This window comes from Simochromis diagramma, unplaced genomic scaffold (genome assembly GCF_900408965.1).
Source record: "Simochromis diagramma unplaced genomic scaffold, fSimDia1.1 OVJJ01000630.1, whole genome shotgun sequence".
NCBI lineage: Eukaryota > Metazoa > Chordata > Actinopteri > Cichliformes > Cichlidae > Simochromis > Simochromis diagramma.
This window is the reverse complement of record NW_024386927.1, coordinates 1,129,346-1,153,471: the sequence shown is the minus strand read 5'-3', so window position 1 is coordinate 1,153,471 and position 24,126 is coordinate 1,129,346. Positions and strand designations below refer to the sequence as shown.

The 24,126-nt window shown below is 42.2% G+C and overlaps 2 protein-coding genes, 1 non-coding gene and 1 pseudogene across 5 annotated transcripts; all 4 read left to right on the top strand.

Moving 5' to 3' along the window:
• Window positions 1–939: 939 nt before the first annotated feature.
• LOC120736745 lies at window positions 940–1,048 on the top strand (annotated as a pseudogene).
• Window positions 1,049–2,012: 964 nt separating this feature from the next.
• On the top strand, window positions 2,013–2,131 carry LOC120736744. The gene has a single exon (XR_005696601.1). It is a non-coding gene; the product is annotated as a 5S ribosomal RNA (ribosomal RNA).
• Window positions 2,132–3,534: 1,403 nt separating this feature from the next.
• exoc3 (exocyst complex component 3) lies at window positions 3,535–15,474 on the top strand. Of its 3 annotated transcripts, none has more exons than XM_040037001.1 (16): window positions 3,535–3,631; window positions 4,748–4,946; window positions 5,194–5,413; window positions 5,539–5,711; window positions 6,380–6,592; window positions 6,982–7,160; window positions 7,516–7,632; window positions 7,759–7,876; window positions 8,157–8,282; window positions 9,041–9,141; window positions 10,026–10,136; window positions 11,278–11,419; window positions 12,130–12,252; window positions 12,397–12,558; window positions 12,967–13,088; window positions 14,858–15,474. In XM_040037001.1, the coding sequence occupies exons 2-16, from the start codon at window positions 4,803–4,805 to the stop codon at window positions 15,060–15,062; spliced, it is 2,256 nt and encodes a 751-aa protein (XP_039892935.1). In that variant the 5' UTR covers window positions 3,535–3,631; window positions 4,748–4,802; the 3' UTR covers window positions 15,063–15,474. The 3 variants fall into 3 exon arrangements, with proteins under 3 accessions (XP_039892935.1, XP_039892933.1, XP_039892934.1); XM_040036999.1 differs by having other exon boundaries at window positions 3,549–3,706; XM_040037000.1 differs by having other exon boundaries at window positions 3,549–3,706; window positions 4,745–4,946.
• A 146-nt stretch (window positions 15,475–15,620) lies between these two features.
• LOC120736720 (dnaJ homolog subfamily B member 6-like) lies at window positions 15,621–23,484 on the top strand. Its single transcript, XM_040037005.1, has 8 exons — window positions 15,621–16,193; window positions 18,528–18,634; window positions 19,065–19,174; window positions 19,339–19,404; window positions 20,055–20,165; window positions 20,285–20,428; window positions 20,540–20,744; window positions 22,661–23,484. Exons 2-8 carry the CDS (start codon window positions 18,570–18,572, stop codon window positions 22,764–22,766), a joined length of 807 nt encoding a protein of 268 aa, XP_039892939.1. The 5' UTR covers window positions 15,621–16,193; window positions 18,528–18,569; the 3' UTR covers window positions 22,767–23,484.
• The last annotated feature ends 642 nt before the right edge of the window (window positions 23,485–24,126 follow it).

Below are 24,126 nucleotides of genomic sequence, written 5' to 3'. Positions count from 1 at the left end.
TGGGAAAGAGTATGAGCGTGCAGCGTTTAAAGCGTGGAAGTACTGACCTTACTTTGAGTTTGATTCCATAAAAAGTGACAAAAACATTAGTGTCCGCTGTGCGTGGGAAGAAAACTTCTTTTTACAGCGAAAAAAAAACCCCCCTAAACTTCCAAGCAAGCACCGAGTGCGCTATGACGTAATGGGAAACTCACAGAGAAACTCGCGGATTCTTCAACTGACCGCGGCACACCTGCACCAGGGTAAACCTCCACCTACCCAACTCCTGCTTTACAGGTGAAAATAGAGCAACATGACCGCTGAGTCTTTGACTTTATTTATTTTCTGCTGTGTTTTACTTGCATCTATTTGAAAGAGCTGAGTGTAAAAACAAAAAAATATATATTTTATGTGCTGGAATGTGCAGAAAATAGGTTTAAATGTTAAACTAATTTCTTCAAGTCAGAGAATGTTGCAGATAATTAAATTTTTGCTTGATGCATAAAGTTAAAAGATTAAAACTAATAAAACAAGTTAAAAAAAGAGACTTTTCCATTTGATTACATTTTGTATGATGGATTATGCAGAAAAAGTAGAATTGGGCTGAAAGATCTATCACTTTATCACCTATTCAGGTTGTAAATCGTGTTTTTAAAAAGTAACTAAGTAACTAAGTAACTAAATAATTAATTACTTTTGAAAATAAGTAATCAGTAAAGTAACGGGATTACTTTTTTGGGGAAGTAATCAGTAATTAGTTACTGATTACTTTTTTCAAGTAACTTGACCAACACTGCTCGTTACTTGAAAAAAGTAATCGGATTAACGCGTTACTGCCCATCTCTGGTTACCATGCGGTTAACGTTAACACTGTAGTTAAATTGGTTGTGTTTGGAACTTCAAGTTCTGCCCAACTCACCACTTAATTCCATAAATTGAAACTTTGTGCTGAGGCCTGCACCTTACGGCCATTACACCCTGAACACGGCTGGTCTCGGAAGCTAAGCAGGGTTGGGCTTGGTTAGTACTTGGATGGGAGACTGCCTGGGAATACCAGGTGCTGTAAGCTTTTCATGTCATTGAACTGCTTTTGATCCAGAGAAGGAGGGTGTTGAAAGACCCAAAGCAGCTGCCCATTAATGAGGGGACATAAACGACGTTCCTTTTGGCTGTTTTCAGCAATGTCTTGTGCTGCCGGTCGAGGCCATCCGCACCACACCGGGGCCTGTGCTGCTAACATAGGTCATCTAAATTACACCAGGGCATGTGCTTCTGCCTGAGGACCGGTGCTTCCAGCTGAGGCCATCTACAATTCACCACGGCCTGAGTTGCAGGATGAAGCCACCTCCACCTCACCAGGTCCTGTGCTGCAAGCTGAGACCATCTACAACACACCAGGCCTGTGCTCCTGGCTTTTGCCACCTACAGAACACCAGGTCTGTGCTGCTGGCTGAGGCTGAAAGCAACACACCAGGGCCTGTGGCTCTGGCTAAGATCAACTACACCACACCAGGGCCTGTGCTTCTGGCTGAGGCCATGTACACCACATCAGGACCTGTGCTGGCGGCTGAGGCCATCTACACCACACCAGGGCCTGTGGCTCTGCTGAGGCCATCTACACCACATCAGGGCCTGTGGCTCCGGCTGAAGCCATCTACCCCACACCAGGGCCTGTGCTGCTAGCTGAGGCTGACTGCAACACACCAGGGTCTGTGGCTCTGGCTTAGACCATATACACCACACCAGGTCCTTTACTTCTGGCTTTGGCCACCTACACCCCACCAGGGCCTGTGCTGCTGGATGAGGCCATCTACACCACACGAGGGCCTGTGCTTCTTGCTGAGGCCACCTACACCACACCAAGTCCTGTGCTGCTGGTTAAATGCTAAATTGAGTCCTCGAGTTAGGGTATTAGGCAAGCATGCAGTTACCGTTAAGACTGTAGTTAAATTGGAGGGTTGTGTTCGTAACTTCAAGTACTGCCCAACTCACCACTTGATTCCATAAATTGACACTTTGTGCTGGCGCCTGCAGCTTATGGCCATACCACGCTGTGCACCCCCGATCTCGTCTGATCTCGGAAGCTAAGCAGGGTTGGGCTTGGTTAGTACTTGGATGGGAGACTACCTGGGAATACCAGGTGCTGTAAGCTTTTCATGTCATTGAACTGCTTTTGATCCAGAGAAGGAGGGTGTTGAAAGACCCAAAGCAGCTGCCCATTAATGAGGGCAAGCTTAAAACATTTGTAGAATATAAACAGAGCACTCTGCTTCTCTTTACAGCTCCTCACTCCACCAGGGCTGTTTGGCACTTTCTGATAGTGTGCAAATGTGATATATGTACTGCAGCAGTCATACAGACAACTGGACGGTCCAAAAGTTGGCCTACCTATTACTGGCTGAGGTTTTAGTAGAGTTGTGGCTGAACCACATAAAAATATATCATTAATTTTAATCTCCCCGATCAATGATAATGTTATGTTGGAATGTTGTTAAAGAGGGTCAAAATGTTTCAACCCAGTTTGTTTTGCAGATTCTGTACAGCAGCTTTAATATAGGGAGAACACAACTTCCTGATTGTGAGTAAAATCAGGTTTTTTCTCTTTGTCAGTTTAACAGTTTGTGTTGTGCCTGTCACTGTTCCCTGTCTATTTTCTTACCTGTTTCTTCCTCACCTTGTACTTTCTCCTTACGTCCCCCTCTTTCCTCTCTCCCTCTTTGGACTGACAATCATACACAAATAGAATTTATTCAATTAGATGAAAAATTACATTAATATGAAAAAAATTCTATTAAGATCACTAACAAAAAGTCCTCTCAGTTTACTTTCAACCAAAAGGCAAATAACCAAACCACACGAACATCTAATAAAGGATATAAATATTGAAACACTGATCCAACATTATTCTTGATTTACAGATCATTTGATCTTACACTTTTACCTGAATGTGGCTCCTTTTTTGTTGTTGTTAAAATATTACATCTCAGCCAAGTACAGTACTGTATGCTTTTTATATTTTTAGTAGTGTGTCACACAAACAGCAAATATTGTCAAAAAAGTAAGAAATCTTTGGGGGTGCTTTGCACAGCACGCCGAAGTTGTGTATTTAAATCGTGCTCTACTTGGATTGGATTACACATTAAAAAAATGTGCAACCAAAAACTGTTTTTGTTCAGCTTTAGTACAATAAAAATAAAATATAACACAAACACAAAATGAAGGAGAGATGACAAAAACAATGGGAGAAAGAAAGGACAGGAAGGAGGAGAAAAAAAGATTTCGGCACACTGGGCTAAACTATTCGTTTTAGGGAAACATTGCAATGAAAAATGTGAGTATTGATGAGACAACAGAGAATGTTATATTACACTGTATGAGGAAGAAGCAAGAAAACTGATTGAAAGCCTAAATGGATTTAATCTTAAACTAGATTTAATTGATTGACTTAGAAATAAATCAGGAAGCAAAAGTTATCAGGCCGTATTTAATTATCTTGGACAAACGCATTTGTGTGACACGTGGATCCACACTCCATACCAGTTGGTGGCGGTATTTCACCAATTCGTTGTTTGTCAACAGCCAAGAAGAAGGAGCAGCAGGCGTCTCCTGCGCTGCTGGGAGCAGGAAGTTGAACAACGACAACAAAGGCTGTGTTAGTTGAAATAATAATATATTTAATACTGGTAGATATGGTTTTTGTCTTCCCTCTGGTTTTGCCTTAAGTGAGGTAAGTTTCCGGGTCTGAAGAACTAGCTTGTTGTATTGCCGCTGACACTGGGACGTTTTCGCCTGTTGTTAGCTTAGCATCCATTTACTACGTTGGATCATCTGTTTTCATTTCACCGTTAGTTGAATTTTATACTTGATCCAGTCACGACTGTGTTCGGATGCGGTGTTATAGCTGTCAGTGCAAAAACAACACTAGCTTTTGTTGTGTTGCATTAACGTTAGGCGGCGGCATTAGGACCACAGAAGCCATTTAACAGTGTCTGCCAGTGAAGTACTGTGGAGAAGACAAAGGCTGTGCCGGAGTCATTTGGAAATGGCTTTCTATCCCTGCGACAGAGCAGAGTTTAGTCCGCGTCTTGCTCTGTGACAGCTCCAGCGCCCCTTCGTCCGGATGGGATAACCGGAAGAAAATAATGGACGTGACATTCACGTGCATGTGATGTGTCAGGATTAGACTTTACCTTCAATAATTGCACAGCATTGTTGGTTTTATAAACAGGACCTTGAAATCTGTATGTGTCTTCACAAGTGGAATACCATCTTAGACCCGCAGCATACAGTCCCCAAAACCAGTGGCTAACTACCTTCCTTTTATCGCAAATTCTTGAAAGAGTAGTTGCTAAACAGCTAACTGATCATCTGCAGAGGAATCGCTTATTTGAAGCATTTCAGTCAAGTTTCAGAGCTCATCACAGCACAGAAACAGAGTTGGAGAAGGATACAGATGATCTTGTTATGGCCTACAGCGTTCAAAATGTTATTACAGTGATAAGAGCATCTGTAGATCAAACTGAATTAGGTTGAATTACTGGCACACGGTGGTGCTAAACATGTTCAAAACACTTACTTCTTAAATCCAGACTGAAAATTCCTGCCAGGTTTTAGAGTTGGGCTTTATGGTGTAAATTAGCCTTTATACACGTAGTGTTTAATGTCCACAATAATCAAGGTATCTAAACCAGTCATGAGTGTTAAAGTTTGTAAAGCAAAGCATTGCTACATAAAGATCAGCCCTTTCGATATTTCTCTCTTTAAGCAGGTCCTCGTGTGGAAACCTTTGGACACACCTGACACCTTATTTGCTGAGCAGGACTATGGAGGAAACAAGCAGGGAGGCAGTTGCCACTGCAGTGCAGCGTGTGGCAGGGATGCTGCAGAGGTCAGATCAGCTGGATAAAGTGGAGCAATACAGAAGAAGAGAAGCCCGTAAAAAGGCGTCAGTGGAAGCGCGGCTCAAGGTGACGTTTCCTCTGTGTGTACTGTTATTGTTATCTTAGCAATGTCTAGTATTTAATTCAATAACAGCTAAGATAAAGGTATGCTTTTTTATAGAGAATGTATTCATTAGTAATCTACACAGTAGATGGATACACGTTAAACAAGAAAGCAAAGCATTTGTATATAGCACAAGGTTATTAAGTCACAGTAATTCAACAATGATGCTGAACATGAATCTGTTTCCTGGTGGTCCTTGATGTTCTTCAGGCAGCCATTCAGTCCCAGTTGGATGGTGTTCGGACTGGACTGACCCAGCTGCACAGTGCTCTGCTAGATGTCAAAGATATCCAGAGTTCATTGGCTGATGTCAGTAAAGACTGGAGGCAGAGCATTAACACCATTGAAAACCTAAAAGATGTCAAGGATGCTGTAGTTCAGCACAGCCAGCTGGCTGCTGCTGTGGAAAACCTAAAAAATATCTTCTCTGGTAAGTTTAGCTGAACCTAAAAACTTCAATCTAAAAGATGCCAACAATATTCTGTTACTATAGAAACCTTATCTGCTCTTGGTTTTTACTGGCGTGGGTGTCTTTTTCCTTTGCTTTGTGTCTAGTGCCAGAGATAGTGGGAGAGACACAGCAGCTGATAGAGCAGGCAGAGCTGCTGCAGGCCCACAGGAAGCTGATGGAGCTGGAGTGTTCACGTGATGACCTCATGTATGAGCAGTACCGTATGGACAGCAAGAACACCAGTGACATGCATCTCATTTCCATCTACTTTGAAGATGTAAGCGAACATGGCAAAGTCGACGCAGAGAGTTGGCCCAGTGGCAGCCTTGCCCCTAAAAATATAGCTTGGAACAAAATCCATCACAAAATACAACAAACGTTACAAATAAGTTTGCTCAGATACCTGTGTGGTTGCGCGCACGTGCCTGCTAGAATACATTTGGTGGTCAAACTCCATTACAGTGTGCTTAAAGTTCATGCAAATAATATGCATGTGGAATACATGCAAAGCCGAGTTCCAGTTGTCACTTGGAATTGTCCTCTTGGGTACAAGTTCGTGCGCCCGGTCAACTGGCAGTACCTGCCTTGTTTAAGAATTTGATTGGACAAGTCAGTGTCATTCACACACAGTGCGGGTACTTTGTCATTTGAAAACTCTGATGTTGAAAGCATTGAAAAGGCATAAAAGAGCTACGTCTGAAAAAATGAATAAAAATCTCAGATGGTAAAAGTGTTTAAAAAAAATACAGTTTATGAGTAAAAAATAGTTTGACTGGCTTCATGAAGTGACACCAATGCCTTAACTTGTGTTCCTTCTTTTTTTTTTTTTTTAACCTTTATTTAACCAGACAAAAAAATCCTGTGATTAAAAATATGGCCTGGTTCAACACAGGTAGTTGTAGAGAAGCCGCTCAAAAAGCTTTCGCTCTCTCTGTTCTCTTCCAGGTTCAGGGACTGTCAGACGAGCTGGCTAAACAATTATGGATGGTACTGCAGCGGTCCATGGTAACAGTTCGTCGTGACCCCACCATGCTGGTGTCAGTAGTTCGTATCATTGAGCGGGAGGAGAAGATTGATCGGCGTATGGTTGACCGAAAAAAGCAGACTGGGTTCATCCCGCCTGGGCGGCCCAAAAAGTGGAAGGACAAGATGTTTGAGGTCAGAACAGGATAATACTTTGTAAATACTGAGAGAAAAAAACAACAGGAACAATTTCAAAGGGTCTGAAAACTCTCCACATCTTTTTAAGTACCTGCCAACTCTTCTTAAATCGATTCAGTCATTGTGTTTGTGTACTTATCCAAAACTTGTTTACATTTAATTTGCCTTTGCTTTTATTTTCATTTTCTTCATAAAATATTTCAGTCTTTGTATTTCTGACCATGTGGTTAGTATTCTGTCAGCTGTAGGACTGGTGTATGTCTGCAGTGATCTCCATCCACTTATGGAGACCCCTTTGACTCATTTAAACCTGTGTTTGCACTCATGGTTGATGCAGCCACAAAGCCAGTGAGCATTTATGAAGCCTTTGGTGGATTCTGTTGCAGGTGTTGGAGGGTACAGTCAGCACCCGCATTGAGGGCACACAAGCAGTCACAAGAGAGGCTGATAAAATGTGGCTGGTTCGTCTTCTAGAAATAACCAGGAAATATGTTCTGGATGATCTGATTGTTGTCAAAAATCTCATGGTGCAGTGTTTCCCCCCACACTACAACACATTCAACAGGTCAGCCATATCATTTCTTGTAAGAGTGTGAAGTCACATTTATGTTAAATGTTTATAAATGTCTTTCAGTCCCAACAATCCTCAGCTTATTTGTACATCACTAAAAAACTGAAGCTCTGCAGATCTATCAAACTCTTTCCATAGTGAGGTAAAGGGGCTTTGTACAATTAGTAGCCCCCCGCCAGGACTACATGTGAAAATGAGTCTGGCTAAATCTGGTATATTTAAGTGCTCGTTCGTATGCATTGTCCTTTTTAAATAAACACGAGTCAATGATATATTCTACATGTATGCTTTTGTGTGTTGTATTCAGAGACGTGCTCACCCACATGTGCACCCTGTATGCGTGTTTCAGGTTTTTCCGTCTTTACCATAATGCTGTGTCCACGCGTGTCAAAGAACTGGCCTCTGAGGACTTGGAGGCTAATGAGATTGTGTCTCTTCTGACGTGGGTCCTCAACACATATAAGAGGTACACACACAAAGCACACTTTGCGAGTCTTTGCTTGGAAGCATGTATTTAAACTGACCCAACCCTGGGGCATCTTACTACTGTTGAGATGTACTGTTATAGAACGAGTGTGTGTGTTTGTCCCAGCGTGGAGATGATGGGCCATCCAGAGCTCTGTTCGGAGTGTGACATCCACCAGCTGGAGCCTTTGCTGCCGCGAGAGGTGGTGGACGACCTGCTCAGCAAATATGTGAAGACCTTTACAGTAAGTTGCTACCAGGAACTCTCTGGATTGTCTCATTCAAGTTATTGTGCCTGTAATTATTTATACAGTATATTGTGCAGTTTAAGTTCTCATGTAATTAAAAACTGAGTGCTGCACTACAGTAGACCGGCTCCTTGAACATCCAACTGCAAAAGAAACCAACTCCTCATGTCCTCATATCTGTAACTTGTAATGTCAGCATCTCATTAAAAATGATAATATGTCACAAGGAACAGAAATCAAGTCAATTCCTGTTTCTGTTTGACGTTCATGTCTTTAGTCTAATATAACAGGCTGGCTGCGCAAGGCCCTGGAAACGGATAAGAAAGACTGGCAAAAGGACACAGAGCCTGAGGCTGATCAAGACGGGTACTATCAGACCACACTGCCGGCCATCGTCTTTCAGGTAACACGCAGCTCCCTGTGAGGAGTGAGCCCGTACAGAGCTGTAAGATTTTCAGCCGTGTTGATAACACGCCTCGTGTGAATGTTCTCAGCCAGATGATGTCCACGCTGTTTTTTTTTACTTAGCGTCAACACTCATATTACAGACCACGCCTGTTTTTTCAATAGCATTACTAGCTACCTCTTTAAAATGTAACAAGCCAAGTAACTATTTTAATTAGTTTAACTACTAGAAACACACTACACTTGATTATTTGTAAAAATGTTTCAACAGTAGCAGAGGATCCTTTACAGGTTCCACACGTTCTGTTAGGTTGGTGTCTTTTGATATTGCACCATTTTTATTCCTGTAAACATTTGTCTCTGCTTATTCACTGGCATGCTCACCTGCCTCAGCCTGGGTCACTGCTGCAGTAATGCACTTTGGTTGGCAGAGAAGAGGCAGAGCACAGAAAGGAGGAGATAGTTTTATACGACTGTAATTAAACTTGGTTATGTTTAACTAGTTACTCTCCAACACTGCTCATTGTTAAAAGCAGTTTATTTTCACTGCACTTGATGAAGAAAAAGTGAGATCTAAAGCGTGGTGGGGGAAGTATCGGGGTCATGGAAACTTTTCAGGCACAGTATTAGACTGAAGCTGTCCCTCACTGACTGCAGTTTGAAGGATTTGCTGTGACATTCAGTGTACTGTGTGATGTCTGCTACGTTGTACTTGCTTCTTGAAAGTGCTCCTCTGATTCTGTCTCGACTCCTCAGATGTTTGAGCAGAACCTACAAGTTGCTGCACAGATTGATGGAGATTTTAAAGAAAAGGTTCTGAAGCTTTGCCTGAAACAAATGAACACTTTCCTCCTCAGGTATTTCTGTCATACGCTTTTTTTACTTTTCTTGTAACAGTTCAAGAAGAATGTCAGTGTGATTTTGAATTTTATGAAGGTGTCATTTAAACCACAGCTTTATGATAAGCTCCTCCTGGAGTAGTGAGTTGCAGGCCTTGATTTTCATGCTCAGACATATGCAAACCCTAGCGCTGTGCAAACAAACTTGTATTTTCCTGCAGCTATTTCCTTGTCTGCACCACTTTTTTCACGAGGACTTAATAGTTCCACTGAGGTGTACACTAAGGGACAACTCACTGCGTGTAGTTACACTGACAAATACCTTTATTTCCATTCTGGTGCTGCAGGTAAAATCATTCACCAGCAATTTTAATGAACTGAGGCTGCACAGCACTATATACTAATGGCCTTATAGTACTCTTATTCCATCTGCTGTCTTTTTGCGCACCCTCACACCACAGTTTCACACAACATAACCATTGTTTAAAATGTGTGCGAGAATTATTAGTCTGCATTTTCTAGTGTTGACTTATTGTGAGACTGACAGATTGAAACAATTCACACAGTTCTCTGAAAACTGTGGAGCAGTTAAAACCAGCGTGATGAGGCTTTGTCATTAATCATTGAATAGAAGCTGTTAAACATTTGAGAGAATCCGGATCATTGTGATGAATAAACCTGTTGTGATGTGAATCCGGTTCTAATTGTTTCTGTTCTCACTTCATTGGGAAGTGTGCTACAAGTGCATCTTGCAACATTGGGCCCAAAATGAACACCCTCAACGTGGTTCATAAGTCCCCGGTTCTCCAAATTAAAAGTAGCTAATAATGAATAGTAATTCCAAGTAAGAGAACAAAGTACGGAAACATCTTTACCAGTAACTATGTGTGTTTTGTTTGCAGGTACAGGGAGGAGGCGGTGAGCTACAAAGAAGAGCACCTGAGAGACAGGCAGCTGCCTCAGTGTTATGTACAGTATATGATAGCCATCATTAACAACTGCCAGACATTTAAGTGAGTTGTAATTTCATTCATGAACTAGTGTTAACATATTATCCAAATAAGAGGTGGATTACTCTGTAATTCACCCCATCGGCCATAACAGACTGATGGGGTATTGTCCTCAGCTCGCTGGGCGGGCAGGCGCTTGGCATGAACACCTAAGATTGTGACACCACATCTACGAATGATCTCAGACAAGTTCAAATCACACTGGCTGGCAGTGTGCTGGCAAAGATTGTTGAAGATTTCTGTTTTTACCTGTGCTTGATACAGTAAGAGCTCAGCGACACTGAGCTCAAGCTCAGACATACAGCTGTGGAGAGCTGTGATGTGCTGAGATCTTAATGAAGGCAAATCACTTTCATCAGCTGCTCCTGTTTGTTACACACATCCTGGTGCACAAGAGACAGCAGCGGCTAACAGAAGGGACAAAGTGTGTCAAGTTTTCAAAATAAAAGCCCTCAGTTTCCTAATAGAAGGAAAATGTGCTTCAGACATTTTTGGATTTTCAAAATATAAGCCCTTAGTGTTATACAGGAAGTTACTTTATTGACCACAGGTATGTGTTGATTTTCAAAATAAAAGTAATGGGACAGCCATTATAAGAATTTCACAGGATTGTCCCTTTTTCATAACAAAGGCCTCTGCTTATTGGTTGATGCTGTGAAATGTTCAGTATAAGCCACTGTCAGCAATGTGTGCTACTCAGTCCTTCGTAGAGTCCTCCGTCACTCTTTATGAACTGCAGTCAGCTGGAAGATGTTGCATCGTGTGTTTTTTATTGTTCCACAGGTTTTACCCAAATTCATGCTTTACTGGTATTACATTTAGCAATGACTGTACTGTTTAAACAGTTATAAGGTTATATGTCCTTGTATTATTTATTATGTTTTGATTCGTTTTCAAAACGTTTGCATGCTGTTTTTTTCGTGTTTAAAAAGCATCACAAATTCAGAAGTGGTGTTCTGGAAGTTATGGTGAGAAAACATGCAAAAATATGCCAATATTGATATAAGCCACTAGGGTGTGATATGTTCTGTAAACACAGGCTGGTGAAAGCGGCTCACCGCTGATGCTGTCTGTCAGTGAAACTGCTTTATGGCTCAGTCGTGTTATGAAGATTCATTTGTAAACAGTCCCATCTGTCACTCAGGGAGTCCATCAACAGCCTGAAGAGGAAGTACTCTCAGTCATCAGAGCCCACTGACAGTGATGCTGCCATAGAGAGGACGCTCAATGAGGTGGCAAAGGAGGGTTGTCAGTTCCTGTTAGATGAAGTTTTCCTTGATCTTGAGGTAAAAAAACAAAGTATGTTTTTAATAATACTATAGTTACGACATGTTTATATGTTGTTTGTTGTATTTCTAGTTTCATTTTCTATTAAAAAAAAAAAACTCCGGTCTGATATTGTAATCAGATTTTTATTAAATATATTATAAAAGGATGCCAGTCGTGTTCATTGAATGCACGGAGCCTGAAAGTAGTGTTTGACTGTTTGGGTGGTCCAGAAAACACGCCTGTCACGTTCAGTCCACGGCTTTCAGAGGAAGTACTTTCTCTAGTCTTGCAGCAAAGCATTTAGCTACTATTTTGGTGTCCACTTCAAAGGAATATAGGTGTTTATAATCACATTTAAATCCATCCTGTTGATCAATAAGAGACAAATGAATCTGCTGTATATTAGGTGTTGTTGCTTCGAGGGTCTTTGAGCGAGTAAATGAGCAGCCTGCTCTCCTTGCTCACACATTGTAACAATAACAACACAAAAACTTTACAGATTTATCAGCTGAAAGTGAGTCAAACTCTGATTTCAGACAAATTCTCTTATTATAAGATTTCGAGGGTGCAGTTGAGTTCCTGTGAAACAGCTGGTGCAGCTGTTTCACAGGAACTTGTGAAACCTCTTAAACTGAGGATTTATTTTAGCATTACGAATGAATGATAAGAATTTCCTCTCAGATGTTTATATACTGATTACAAATTGTTCTCTCATTGCATTTTCCAGAGTCACTTGAACGAACTGCTGACCAGGAAGTGGCTGACAGGCTCTCATGCTGTGGATACCATCTGTGTGACGGTGGAGGACTATTTCAATGACTTCAACAAGATTAAGAAACCTTTCAATCAGGTAGAAGTTTTGCAAACAGCCGTAGAGTCCAGTGAAATTGAATAACGATGTTTTCAGCATGTAGGTCTGAGCTGTTTGCGTAGCTTCCACAGCTGTAGTGTAACTCTACTCTGAGGCCTAACCTGCTCTATGTGCTGTGTGCAGGAGATGACGAGTGAGGCCCTGCGCAGGGTGGTAGTCGAGTACATTAAAGCAGTGATGCAAAAGAGGATCACTTTTAAAAACCCTGACGAGAGAAAGGAGGGAGCTGAAAGGATGATGAAGGAAGCTGATCAGTTCAAGTTCCTCTTTAGAAAATTGGCTGCGGTAAGTTCACACGTGTGCAGTGCTCTTTGGTATGGAAATATGTGGACAGTGTGTGCTTCTTCTCTCATTTTGATAATTACGGCTTGTAGCTCATGAAAATCAAAAATCCAGGATCTCGAGTGACTACAATGTTTCAGATGAATCAAAACAATGAACTACAATAATGTCTGACTTCCTAAAATGTATTTCAAATGTATATTAATTTAACATAATACCTCATTCATTCTTATATTGACCTAAATGAGCTCAGACTTGACTCTTTCAAGTTTTGTTTTCGTGTGGATTTTGTACCCTGACTCTAATTGATGTACTGTGAAGAGTTTAACAGCCAAGCAGATGATACACGCGATCCTCACACAGCAGCACATGAAAAAATTCTTGGTTCTCTTTTGTTTTTTAACCATGTAGGGTGAGGACACGGACTGGCTTTGTGGTGCCATCACTGCTATTGCAGAAGTGTTCAAGCTGACTGACCCCACATTGCTGTTCCTGGAGGTCTCCACGCTGGTGTCTAAATATCCTGATATCAGGTACACAGACACATGCTAACGCTGACTAGCATTCCAGCTGTTGCCAGCATCATTCCCATATTTCCAGCATGGTACTTTAGACATATGCAAGAACTGAAATGATGGGATCGTTTTTTTATATGGCACATTTACACTAAACATTTTTTTCTCTCACATTGCTGCTTTCATGGTCATTTGAGGAAATAGCATAAGCTTTAATTGCAGTAGTTACCCTGAAAAAACCTACACAAATAGTGTCACCAGTCAGATCTGAGTTTGAATAAAAGACATTAGGTTGCTTTTCCTTAAAATAAGGTTTTTACCCACCACAATACATTTCTACTGTAGCTGCACAGTGTCACATGACATTCATGGCCAAGGAGTGGCTGACAATAATTAACAGTTAAAAAAAAGAAAAAGCTGTGAAGTCTGCTAGTAAAATGAAACAGGACAGTTTGCACAGAGAGTACTTCCTGCTCTCAGAGACTGATATAGATGTAACGCTGTCTGTAAAGCTGGATTTATCTGGAAGTATAGAACGTGTCATCAAACTCATTCCTAAAAATCAAAGTACTTATTGTTAGGTGTGTGTTTAGTGTAGGAGTAATGCAACATACTCACATTCATATAGTATTTATTTATTTTTAAGCTTAACCAACACTTTATTCTATATATCTACCTCACATCCATGCATGCCTTTAGACTGAGGGAAGATGTAGTCAGAGGAAACCACACGCTCACAGGGAGAACATAGAAAGGCCCCAGCCAGGGTTCAAGACACTTTTGCTGCGACAGTGCAGCCATTAGACCACCACGAGTGATGACCCAAACGCGGGCTGCAGGAAACAGACTTAAAAGAAAGACTCCGTGGCAGTTATAAGGAACCACAATGGAGATCCAAAACTGGTGCTGGGAACCAGGGCAAAGAAATCAAGCAGCTTCTAACAAACTTATAGTGGATTAAATATTCAAGTGTTTGCCTCTCGTGTGCAGGTATAGTTTTTTCATTTGATACATTTTAGTTGTCAGTTTTACTGTTCTCAATGCTGTGTGTTTACTGATTTGGAGCTTTAAGTGCACATTAAGCACTAAATGTATAACGCTCATTTACTGAGCCCTGCTGTCCAAACCTGACAGAGCTGTAACGGTGTCTGTGTAGCTTACATTTCTGAGTGTTTGGCGCCATCTTCTGTCAGTACACAAGGTTGCATCACCAGGTTATAAACTTTTATTTATAAAAGTTTATAACCTTTATAAAATTTTATAAAGTTTATAAAATTTATTTCTTAAATCCAGCTTCACAGACAGAATCACATCTGTGTCAGCCTTTGAGAGCAGAGCTCCATGGTGTAAGTTCGCCTTTGTACATGTAGTGCTTCATGTCCACTTTGAAATGCTTCTGGTTAAAGTGCTCTTTGGAAGGAAGACATACAAAGTTAAAACATGAACTGATTAATATTCCACTCTGACTCCAGGTGGGAATTTGCTCCTGACGTCGCAGCGTTAGAAACGAGAGTTTTTCATGCAATCTGTTTACACATCTTGATGAGGGCGTGCACGCTGAATCGTGTTGGTGTTCTTTCTGTTAAGCATGACCGTGCCATGAGAAAAAAGCATTTCAGACTTAGTTTAAAAAGAGAGTGCCTCAACTAATGTTGAAGTGTGCCTGATCACCGAGTGAGCCGTGACAGTGCTACCAAGGCCATCAACACCACGCGGAATACAGCATGTGTCTATAATGAGTTTGCCTATACGTGGCTGAGGTTGTTTGTCCCTCCGGCTCTCTGTAGGGAGGAGCACATCCAGGCGCTGCTTGCTGTGCGTGGCGATGCCAGCAGGGAGATGCGGCAGATGATCATCGGAACGCTCAGCGAGAATAAAGTGTCACATTCTGGTGTCACACAGTCCATTTTTAAAGACATCGCTGTGCCCACCATTGCCATGACGACCATGACTACAATGACCTCCATGGCAACCTCAAAGCTGCTAAAATAAAGCCTATTTCCATGTCCAGCTCCTTCGGTCACACTGGCATAACAAAGGATACTTTATTTTTCACTGGTTCTTGCAGCCTGTTTTCTGTATTCACTCATTTTGTTCCTTCTTTCCTGATCACATGCCTGCTTAAACAAATACAATTTGTATTGTATAAATGGACTGCATCATGGCTTTAATTAGAGGTGCAAAGCATCACAAGACTTTATGTCCTCTCCTTTTACTGAACTTCCCTGTGTTACTCTGTTTCTTGTCAGTCATGTTTCTGTACCTTAGCTGTCCCCTGACTTGTGTACAGCATTCAGTTAACTTAGTTTCATTTTTAATAGCCGATACTTCACATTACCTGTATGGACTGAGCATGAAAAGAAATGGAACAAAAGCAGGATACCTTAAGAGAAAAATAACTCAAGAGCCCGTGGTATTCAAGTGTTTGTTTGTTTTTTTATTTATATTTCATAGAAAGTTCACATGAAAAACACCTGGATCAAAAAGTTCTGGTAATCACCAGAAGCTAGAACCAACCAGACAAAGGTTCCAGAGAATCAGCTGATGCTCTCCTAGTGTAATTCATTCACTGTCATATTTCGGCCGGACCCCATCCTACATGTTGTGGGACAAGAGGTGGGGTTCACCATGGACAGGTCACCAATCTGTTGCTGAGAGACAACTGTGCACACCTACAGCCAATGAACCTGGCATGCATGTCTTTGTGGCGTGCGTGTTCAAGACGTTTCTGTATCCAGGTTCTGTACAGTGCTGGTGTTAGACACGCAACATGCTGTGAATACTGACAGTGGGTAAAAGTATACGACAGACGAGTTCCCATACGTCTGTTTGGAAATGTTTAATGATTGTCCAAATCCTGGACACTTCAGCGAGTGGTCAGCAGCTATGCAGCCTGTGGCCGGTGGGCGGCGGTATAGAGACGCTAAGCTTGTTGTTAAGCGTCGTAGCTAAAGAAGACGCGAGGCGGGGAAGAAGAAAGAAACAGGACGTTGTGTTAAATCTGAGAATGTGCAGATTGCTGAAGATGAATAAACCTCTTTAGTTTCTGTCACGTCCCAATTATCAGACCGTGTGTCTGCTCGACAAACCGACTGAGAGTGCAGGCTGCCGATCCTCCGCTGGGTAAGACTGATAGCCTTCATGTTATGGCGACTTTTGTTTACTGCCGGCCAGAGCTAGCTTACTGTAGGTTCGCCAAGCGGCTACTGGTACGAGTAGTGTTTCAGTGAGATCGCTTTCTGTTGAATATACTTATGTTTAGTCTTCTCGCTGTTACCATTAGCGGCTCTTTCAGCCCTTGTTAGCCGGGTAGCAGCAGCTACTCTGGGTTCCGCTCAGAGAAGTGAAGCCCAGTGAGTTTTCGTCCGGTTCAGATGGTAACTGAAAGGCATTCTTCCATTTTACGTTTAAATCTTCTCAGTCTGCCTGTTTTCAGACTATTTATGTAGCTGGCAGATAAAAGTCGAGACACAGCTGTTGGTCTTCATGTTCAGGCCACACGTCTGTGCACAGGAGGGGCTCACAGGGCTGAACTACATCTTTATGTTCAGAACACTGAAAGGTGGAGCTCGGAACAATCAAAGTCTTTCACAGTTATTTTTAATTCGAAGAGTGGCGCTGCTTTCAAAAAGTTCTGTTTTTGTTGTAATACCTGCACCGATTTTTCTGAATCACGGCACATGCCCTCCATGCTTTAATAACGCTCATATAAAAAGACTAATACTAAGGTTGAAACTAGTAGAAATTAAAGTAACTGAAACGAAACATTTACAACCAATAAAGCTGAAGCGAGCAAGCCCACTCTCCAAATTAAACTGGATTAAAAAGAAAAAGTCCAAATGAAAACTAACTATAAAGTACAACATTATGACTGATCCACAGAATTATAACTCAAAATGATCAGGAGACCTCATAACCTGCCTACACTGAACCAGGGGGAGCCCTTTTCCACCTTATGACACAGCATCTGATTCAGTGGTAGAGCAGCGTGTGTCCCACAGCCATCAACAGCATTCGCTCATGTTTGCTTTGTGATCCTCGCTGCCTCTCTAAAGGGAGAGTTCCACTTACTGGGCCAGTTTTAACCTGTTATTTTAACAGAATTCTCACCAGGTGGGACCTTAAAAATTACCACAAAGGTTCTTGTTGATAATGTCGTTTTTATTTTTAATCCTTTTGTACCAGAGCAGGGATCGGGCTAAGGGCGTCAGTATAGCCTCTGCACTGCTCTATCGCTGCCCGTGGTTAAGGCGCAGGACGCCTCAGATAGTACCACCACATGAGTGCTGATATTGGAAGAGAAGAAGTTGCAACTGGAAGCAAGGACTTTGCAAACTTTTTAAACTGTTCCCCTTTAACTCCTGAGCTGGAACATCATTAAAATGGCAATAAAAACCAACACGATCGTATCTTCAACCCGGCTGCAGTGGCCATGGCGCAACGTGCCAGGTTACAAAAGTCGAGAGGTCGAAGCACCAGGTGATGTCACGTCACGCTCTGTGTACAGTGAGCATAAAAACACCATATCACACAGTCCCACCCATTACCCCTGGAAACGCCCTGTGCCAGAGAAATGCATAAATGTTCATTTCAATTTCAGTTAAATTCTGTTTTATTTCTAAAACACCAAATCACAACAACAGCTTCGTGTTGTGAGTAAAGACCCAACAGTCACACAAAGGACTTAGTTTCCATCCTGGAAACCACGAGTGAGCCTGCAGCCTGAGAGCAAAGGGCTCTATCAGGCTCATACGGTGCTGTGAGGTTTTCAAGTTGAGATCCGCTCTGATCATTCAAGACCTTGTATGTGAGGATCAGGATTTTAAATTCAGTACTGAATTTAACAGGAAGCCAGTATGAGAAGGATGCTCTCCCTTTCTAGTCCCGGTCAGTACTCTTAGTACAGCTTTTTGGATCAGCTGAAGACTTTTCAGATAATAACGAATTACAGTAATCCACCCTGGAAGTAAATAAATCCTATGAGGCAGCATGGTGGTGCACTGTTGCCTCACAGCAGGAACATCCTGGGAACCAGCACCACCATTTCTGTGTGGAGTTTCACAGAATTCCTTTCAGCACCCAACTGTTCATACTTCTGAAACCTGATTCATCTTGACTTTTATTAAAGCATTCGGTTTCTCTAGAAACTAATGCAACACGCGCTTCACGTTGGAAGTGCCTCTTTGCTGAATAAGGTAATGAAGGAGCCAGTGTAGTTTCGTATCTGTTGTTAAGAGAATCTGATCTAATCTTATTATAGATGCCACGCAAACACATCTCAGGCACTCGGCTCGGTCTGGAACATTTCTTAACAAATTGATTGTTTGACTGCGATCCCACAAAAAGACTTCCTCAAATCCAAAGTCTTCCAGAGAGGCATGAATTCAATATTTCTGCCGACTTTCTCACCGCTAAGTCGATCAAGCTAATAAGCAGTGGCTGTCTTCACTGTTTCAGGTTCACCAGGCTCTCTGAAGTTTCTCCAGTCATCCACTCATCATGGTGGAGTACTACCAGGTTTTAGGAGTACGGAAGGATGCGTCTGCAGATGACATAAAGAAAGCGTGAGTTGAAGTTTTAAATGTGGTCCTAGCTGAGAACCTGCACAGAGATGCCATCGCCTGCAGTTTTCTCAGGCTGTGTCTGGTTCTTTATTAATAAACTGCTGAAGGAGTTCAAGCTAACAGGTAAATGCTGCAGAGCTGCGTCACATCTGCACCACCTGGGAGCTGAATGAACTATCCTTTGTGAGAAGAGTAATAGCTTCCCCTCTGACATGTACATGAATAACGTGACGCGTGACATAGCGCTGTGCAGCGTGCTTCGAGGCTTCAGCTGGCACATGGCGGCACATTTCACTTTGAAACCTGGTCAGAAAATTCAGATCAGAAGTGCTCATGTTTTGCTCTTTTACATCTGTACTTTTTCCTTGATGGTAAAAGCCATGCTTTCATTGTTTTCACTGCAACAGCACCTTTTACTTCTGGTGTGCAGGTACAGAAAGCTGGCCCTGAGGTGGCACCCAGATAAAAACCCAGAGAACAAAGAGGAGGCTGAGAAGAAGTTCAAGGAGTTGTCAGAGGCTTATGAAGTCCTGTCTGATGGTTTGTATCACATCTGTGTGTGACGGTGTGTTTTCATTGAGGTCGACTCAGTGAAAACACACGACTCTGTCTCTTCGGTGATCCTTGTATTTCTGTATTGTATTTATTACTGTTTTCCCACAGTTTGTTTTCAGCTTTTGAAACTTGTCACTTTCCTGTTTTAGCAAACAAGAGGAGTATATATGATCGTTATGGCAAAGAGGGGCTGACAGGGAGCAACGGTGGAAGAGGTAAGCATCTCTTTTTAAATGCACCTGTAACTTTGTTTGTTTGGTTTGAACACTGGCACGAGATCACGTTTATAGCATTTTTACGATGTGTGTGAGGGCGTCATCGCGTTCACTTTAACATTTTCCATGGAGATTGTCAAATCGTGCACAGAGGGATGGAACTTCCAGTTCCCGTTATCAATTCCCTTCCACAGAATAATTCCATGCTGTGTTTCAAATGTTTGTGCATGTTGGAGGTGCTTCCCCTCTTTGTTGTGATCAGTGCTGGGCCCATCACTCAAAGTCATTATTGCACATATTACACACAACACTTTTCTTAAAAGTAATGCAGTACACTACTTACACTACTTGTTATGTAAACTCATCTGACACACACAGGCTGCAGTTGTTCCTGTCCCGCAGTCTCCACTTCACCATCGCGCTCTCATCCTTTTGTATAATAAAAATAAATGTCCACGCTGGAGACTGCGTCACTATTTCCCTCCAGCGACACACGAAATCAGCTGATTTCGTGTGTCGCGAGAGTGCGAGACCTGATAAGCGGCATCGTTAGGCGGGCAGATTTAACGATTCCAAGGAATTGGAATTATTTTCCGGCTCCGGCCGGATGTACACTTTTAACATCACTTTTGACTGACTTGATGTTTCAGGGGCGCACTTCCACAATGGAGAGCATTTCCATGAACCTTTCACGTTCCGTAACCCAGAAGATGTTTTCAGGGAATTCTTTGGTGCCAGAGACCCGTTTGCAGACTTTTTTGGTAAGCCCTCCGTTCAGCTGAACAAAGCTGCATCACTGAGTCTGTGACTGCGTCCAGCTTTGAGCTGCATGTTTGAAGACTTTGGGTTATTCTTGCGCTCTGACTCTTTCTCCTCTCAGGTGCAGATCCATTTAGTGATGACTCGTTTTTTGGTAGTGGCCGGCGGCACCAAAGCCGGGCAAGTCGTAGCCGGACAGGTGGCCCTTTTTTGGGGGGCTTTGGTTTCCCAGCCTTCGGTGCCGGCTTCTCCCCTTTTGACCCAGGTAAGCTGTTAGCCAGCGTAAAGCTCCCGCTGCTGCAGAGTGGCTCCAAAACTGTTGGCAACGTTGATCTTTTGCTTAAATGAATTAAACAGATCAACTTTTTACTTTTAGCCTTTGGTTCTTTTGGCTCCATGAGCGCCGTGGGTCATATCGGTCACATGGGTCACATGACAACAATGGGCAGTATGGGAGGAGGCGGCTTCACCTCTTTCTCATCAACCTCTTTTGGAGGAGGAGGTGGAGGAAGCATGGGCAACTTTCGATCTGTGTCTACCTCCACCAAGACCGTCAACGGCAGGAAGATCACTACTAAAAGGTACTGACCTGCCAGATAGCATGTGACAAAATCTTCACTGCGACTCTCATGTGCACATAGCAGTGATGTGCATCGTACGGTTAACGTGTTCTCAGTTATCGTGCACAAATCTTTATTCCATCCCTGTGGTGTCATCAGTGAGCTCAGCTTCCGTGTCGCCCAATTCTAAACCAAACAGTCGTGCGAACTTTAATGAGAGATGAACACAAATCATCGCGTCCTGGTGTAGCAACACAGTGAGGCCTTTCAATGCATCACTTGTCAGGGAAGCAGCTGTTTGAGCAGCTTTTCACAGGTTAAAAATGAAGCGAGAGCAGCTGGCCGACACAGATTCTCAGAGGAATTCTGAGGAATTTTAGGAATGTCCTCAGCTGGATGTACTGTATGAAAACTGAATGCTTTTTAATCACAGCTGAGATCACAGTCAGATTAGGCTGAAGGTTTCCTGCTATCAGCTTTGCAGACGTTGGTTGAGGTTTAGTACAGCGGCGATCTTGTAGTAATAGTCTCATCACATGGCAGCCATCTTTGTAATGTCCATGTGTTCCTGGTCTGTGAGCGGGAAGAAGCCCACAATCTTTATACTTACAGTCACTTTGATGTAAACAAACCGTTCGCGTTCTGTAACCCAGAAGATTTCCAGTGTTTCCAGTGCATGTAACCTGTTGTGTGGATGTCCAACAACATAACTGGCTCTATGTTTTCTGAGTTCTGTTCTGGACCCCTTGAGTGGCACATTTGTCACTGATAGTTGTGAACTGCTGTGCAAATCGTATCAATCTGAAAAAGGTCTAAGCTTTCTGCCACAGGTTTTTCCTGACTGCTATCATGCACCGTGTACGGATGTTTGCATCGCAAAAGCCAGATGATCGGAGATGATACGAATAAATGCTTCATGCTTTCTGCCAGTTTAAGGTCGCCTTATTACTTACCATTATTTAACATTTTTTGTTTCTTACCTTTCCACAGAGTCACAGTTTAATCAGACGTGGCTTATTGCATTTTGAATCCCTGATGTTTATAAAGTGATCTAAATGTGGTCTGATAGATGATTGATAATGGATGTTTTTGGACAGTCTTACTGTGAATTTAAAATCGAGACTTGGACCAGTCCTGTACATTTGTGCCTTTAACTCCTCACGGTGTTCCTGTGTGCAGGTTACACTTTCCATACAGGTGCTCACATTCACACAGTTTATTGGTTTAAATCAATTCCAACTTTTGCCTGCAAATGACACATCAAATCAGTGCATAGGACAAATGGATGGTTTCATTTCAAACTGAACCAACATGAACATGGGGTGGCTGTAGCAGGCGGTAGAGCTGGTCATCCACTGATCGGAAGCTTGGTGGTTCGATTCCTGGCAGTCTACATGCCAAATATCCTTGGACAAGATACTAACCCCAAATGAATGTGTGTGAATGTTAGCTATGAAGTGAATGCACAAGTTGTGTAAAGCGCTTTGAGTGCTCAGATGAGCAGAAAAGCGTATATAAGAAGCATTTACCATGAAACATTTGTCAAATTGCGACCTCGGAGTGGAAAAGATCCGTTGCTTGAATCGGTGTATAGAAGCAGCCAGAGGTGTTTCCGGTGTAATTTTCAGCACTTTGTTCAGTACAACAGCATCAAGAAGAAAGAGCCAAACACACTTTTGCCATTTAATTTGGAGGGATTTGGAGCCATTTAATTTGCAAAAAACAGCTCTTTTTTTTTTGAAGTGTAGGCAGGAGTTAAGGAGAGTAGGAAGGAAGTAGGAGGTGAGGCTTAGTTAGACCCATGTTTACACCGGCCTAATCATCATCTCAGCAGACTAAACACTGCACCAGCAGACGAGCGGTACGAATGCTGCTCCCATTTACGTGTAAAAGGATTCTCACGATTAAGATGGTGTAAATGCTCTCTGTTTCTGCAGAATTGTAGAGAACGGTCAGGAGAGAGTTGAGGTGGAAGAGGACGGCCGGCTACGCTCATTAACCATTAATGGCAAAGAGCAGCTGCTGCGACTGGAACACAAGTGAAGACACGCAAACATCCTCCACTGGAGACGTGTTACCTCAGTACCGAGATCCCAATAAAACTTGAGCTCACAGTGGAATAAACAAAGCAACAAAACAATGTAATAATAGCTGTGTTTCATTAGTTGGTTACTTACGTTGTGCTGTTCCATTCATGTCCTTCCCCTGCTGACTCTCATTTGTTAACCAACACTTTGACTCCAAGGGTTTTCTATGCATTTAGTTGTTGTCTATGAATCGAAGCCGTCCTTTATTTTTGCTCAGGGTGGTGTTATTTTAACGTTTGGGACCACAGTATTGTTTTGATGTTCTGATATGACCTTCCCCATTTCAGTACTTTGAGCTTCGCGTCATTCACAACGAGGCGTGACTTTGCTCTTTCATCTGAATCGGAAAAAAAATGATTTTCATTTCGAAACGTGGGTCAGAAGTTTCTATCCCAGCACCCCACGTTTATCGCTTGTCTAACCGATTCTTAATTTATTTATTTTTATTAAAAACACAATGCTGGTAGGATGTGTTTTGCAATTTTATATGTTCTAATACCTGTGTGTTTCTGTTTATTTAATGATGCATGTATACCTGTTGATGTCAAGTCTTAATGTCAAAGCTTTTGATGGAAGGCGTTCCATAAATGACAAATGAATATGGAAGGAATTTTGTGTACTTTGTAAACCAATAAACCTTGAGTTTCATCCTGTTTTCAGGATGTTGAAATATTCGCTGGCTCTGGCTTTAAGTTTTCAGGGATTTAGATGAACAGCTTCTGTTTCAGTGTCCATCGTGGTTAAAAACTCGTTGGTCTCTTTATTTATTCAGTCTGTGTTGAAATGAATAGTTTCTCAGGTGTATCAGTCAGCAGTATTATAACGATTGTACCACCATGAAATATTTTACAGTAGTTTAATTCCTTGCTTGCAGATTTAGTGATTTACTCGTAGTTACACAGGCCTGGATTACATCACATCTTTGGCCTGAGAACCGAGGAAAAATGAATCTTCCCATTGAACTTTGTGGTTTCCTTCCTCTTTGGAGCTAAAACAGGCCACACATTTAGTCTTAAACCTTAAAGGGGTATTAGTGACCGCAGTGAAAACGTACATCAAGTATTTTAGTATATTCCTACCACATTTTCTCTTTGAGCTGCCTCAGAGTTGACTATTTATTTTATGTTAGAACAAAAATCAAAAACATGTTGGTTGTGCCAAATGACTCTAGTCCCCTAACGAAAGAAGCATACCTGTCTGCTGACGTGATCTGTTTGCACCAGCACCTTCAGGGGAATATCATTTTCTTTTAACTGGCACATCAGCAGCTGTCCAGAACTGTCTTCTTCATCGTGAACATCCTGTGTGACACTGAA

Bases quoted from the DNA above. Each gene is read 5' to 3' on its own strand.
- exoc3 (XM_040037001.1), top strand. From the start codon at position 4,803: ATGGAGGAAACAAGCAGGGAGGCAGTTGCCACTGCAGTGCAGCGTGTG. The intron at 5,712-6,379 runs GTAAGCGAACAT...GTTCTCTTCCAG, and splicing joins TTTCCATCTACTTTGAAGAT to GTTCAGGGACTGTCAGACGA. The intron at 13,089-14,857 runs GTACACAGACAC...GGCTCTCTGTAG, and splicing joins TCTAAATATCCTGATATCAG to GGAGGAGCACATCCAGGCGC.
- LOC120736720 (XM_040037005.1), top strand. From the start codon at position 18,570: ATGGTGGAGTACTACCAGGTTTTAGGAGTACGGAAGGATGCGTCTGCA. The intron at 18,635-19,064 runs GTGAGTTGAAGT...TCTGGTGTGCAG, and splicing joins GCAGATGACATAAAGAAAGC to GTACAGAAAGCTGGCCCTGA. The intron at 20,745-22,660 runs GTACTGACCTGC...CTGTTTCTGCAG, and splicing joins AGGAAGATCACTACTAAAAG to AATTGTAGAGAACGGTCAGG.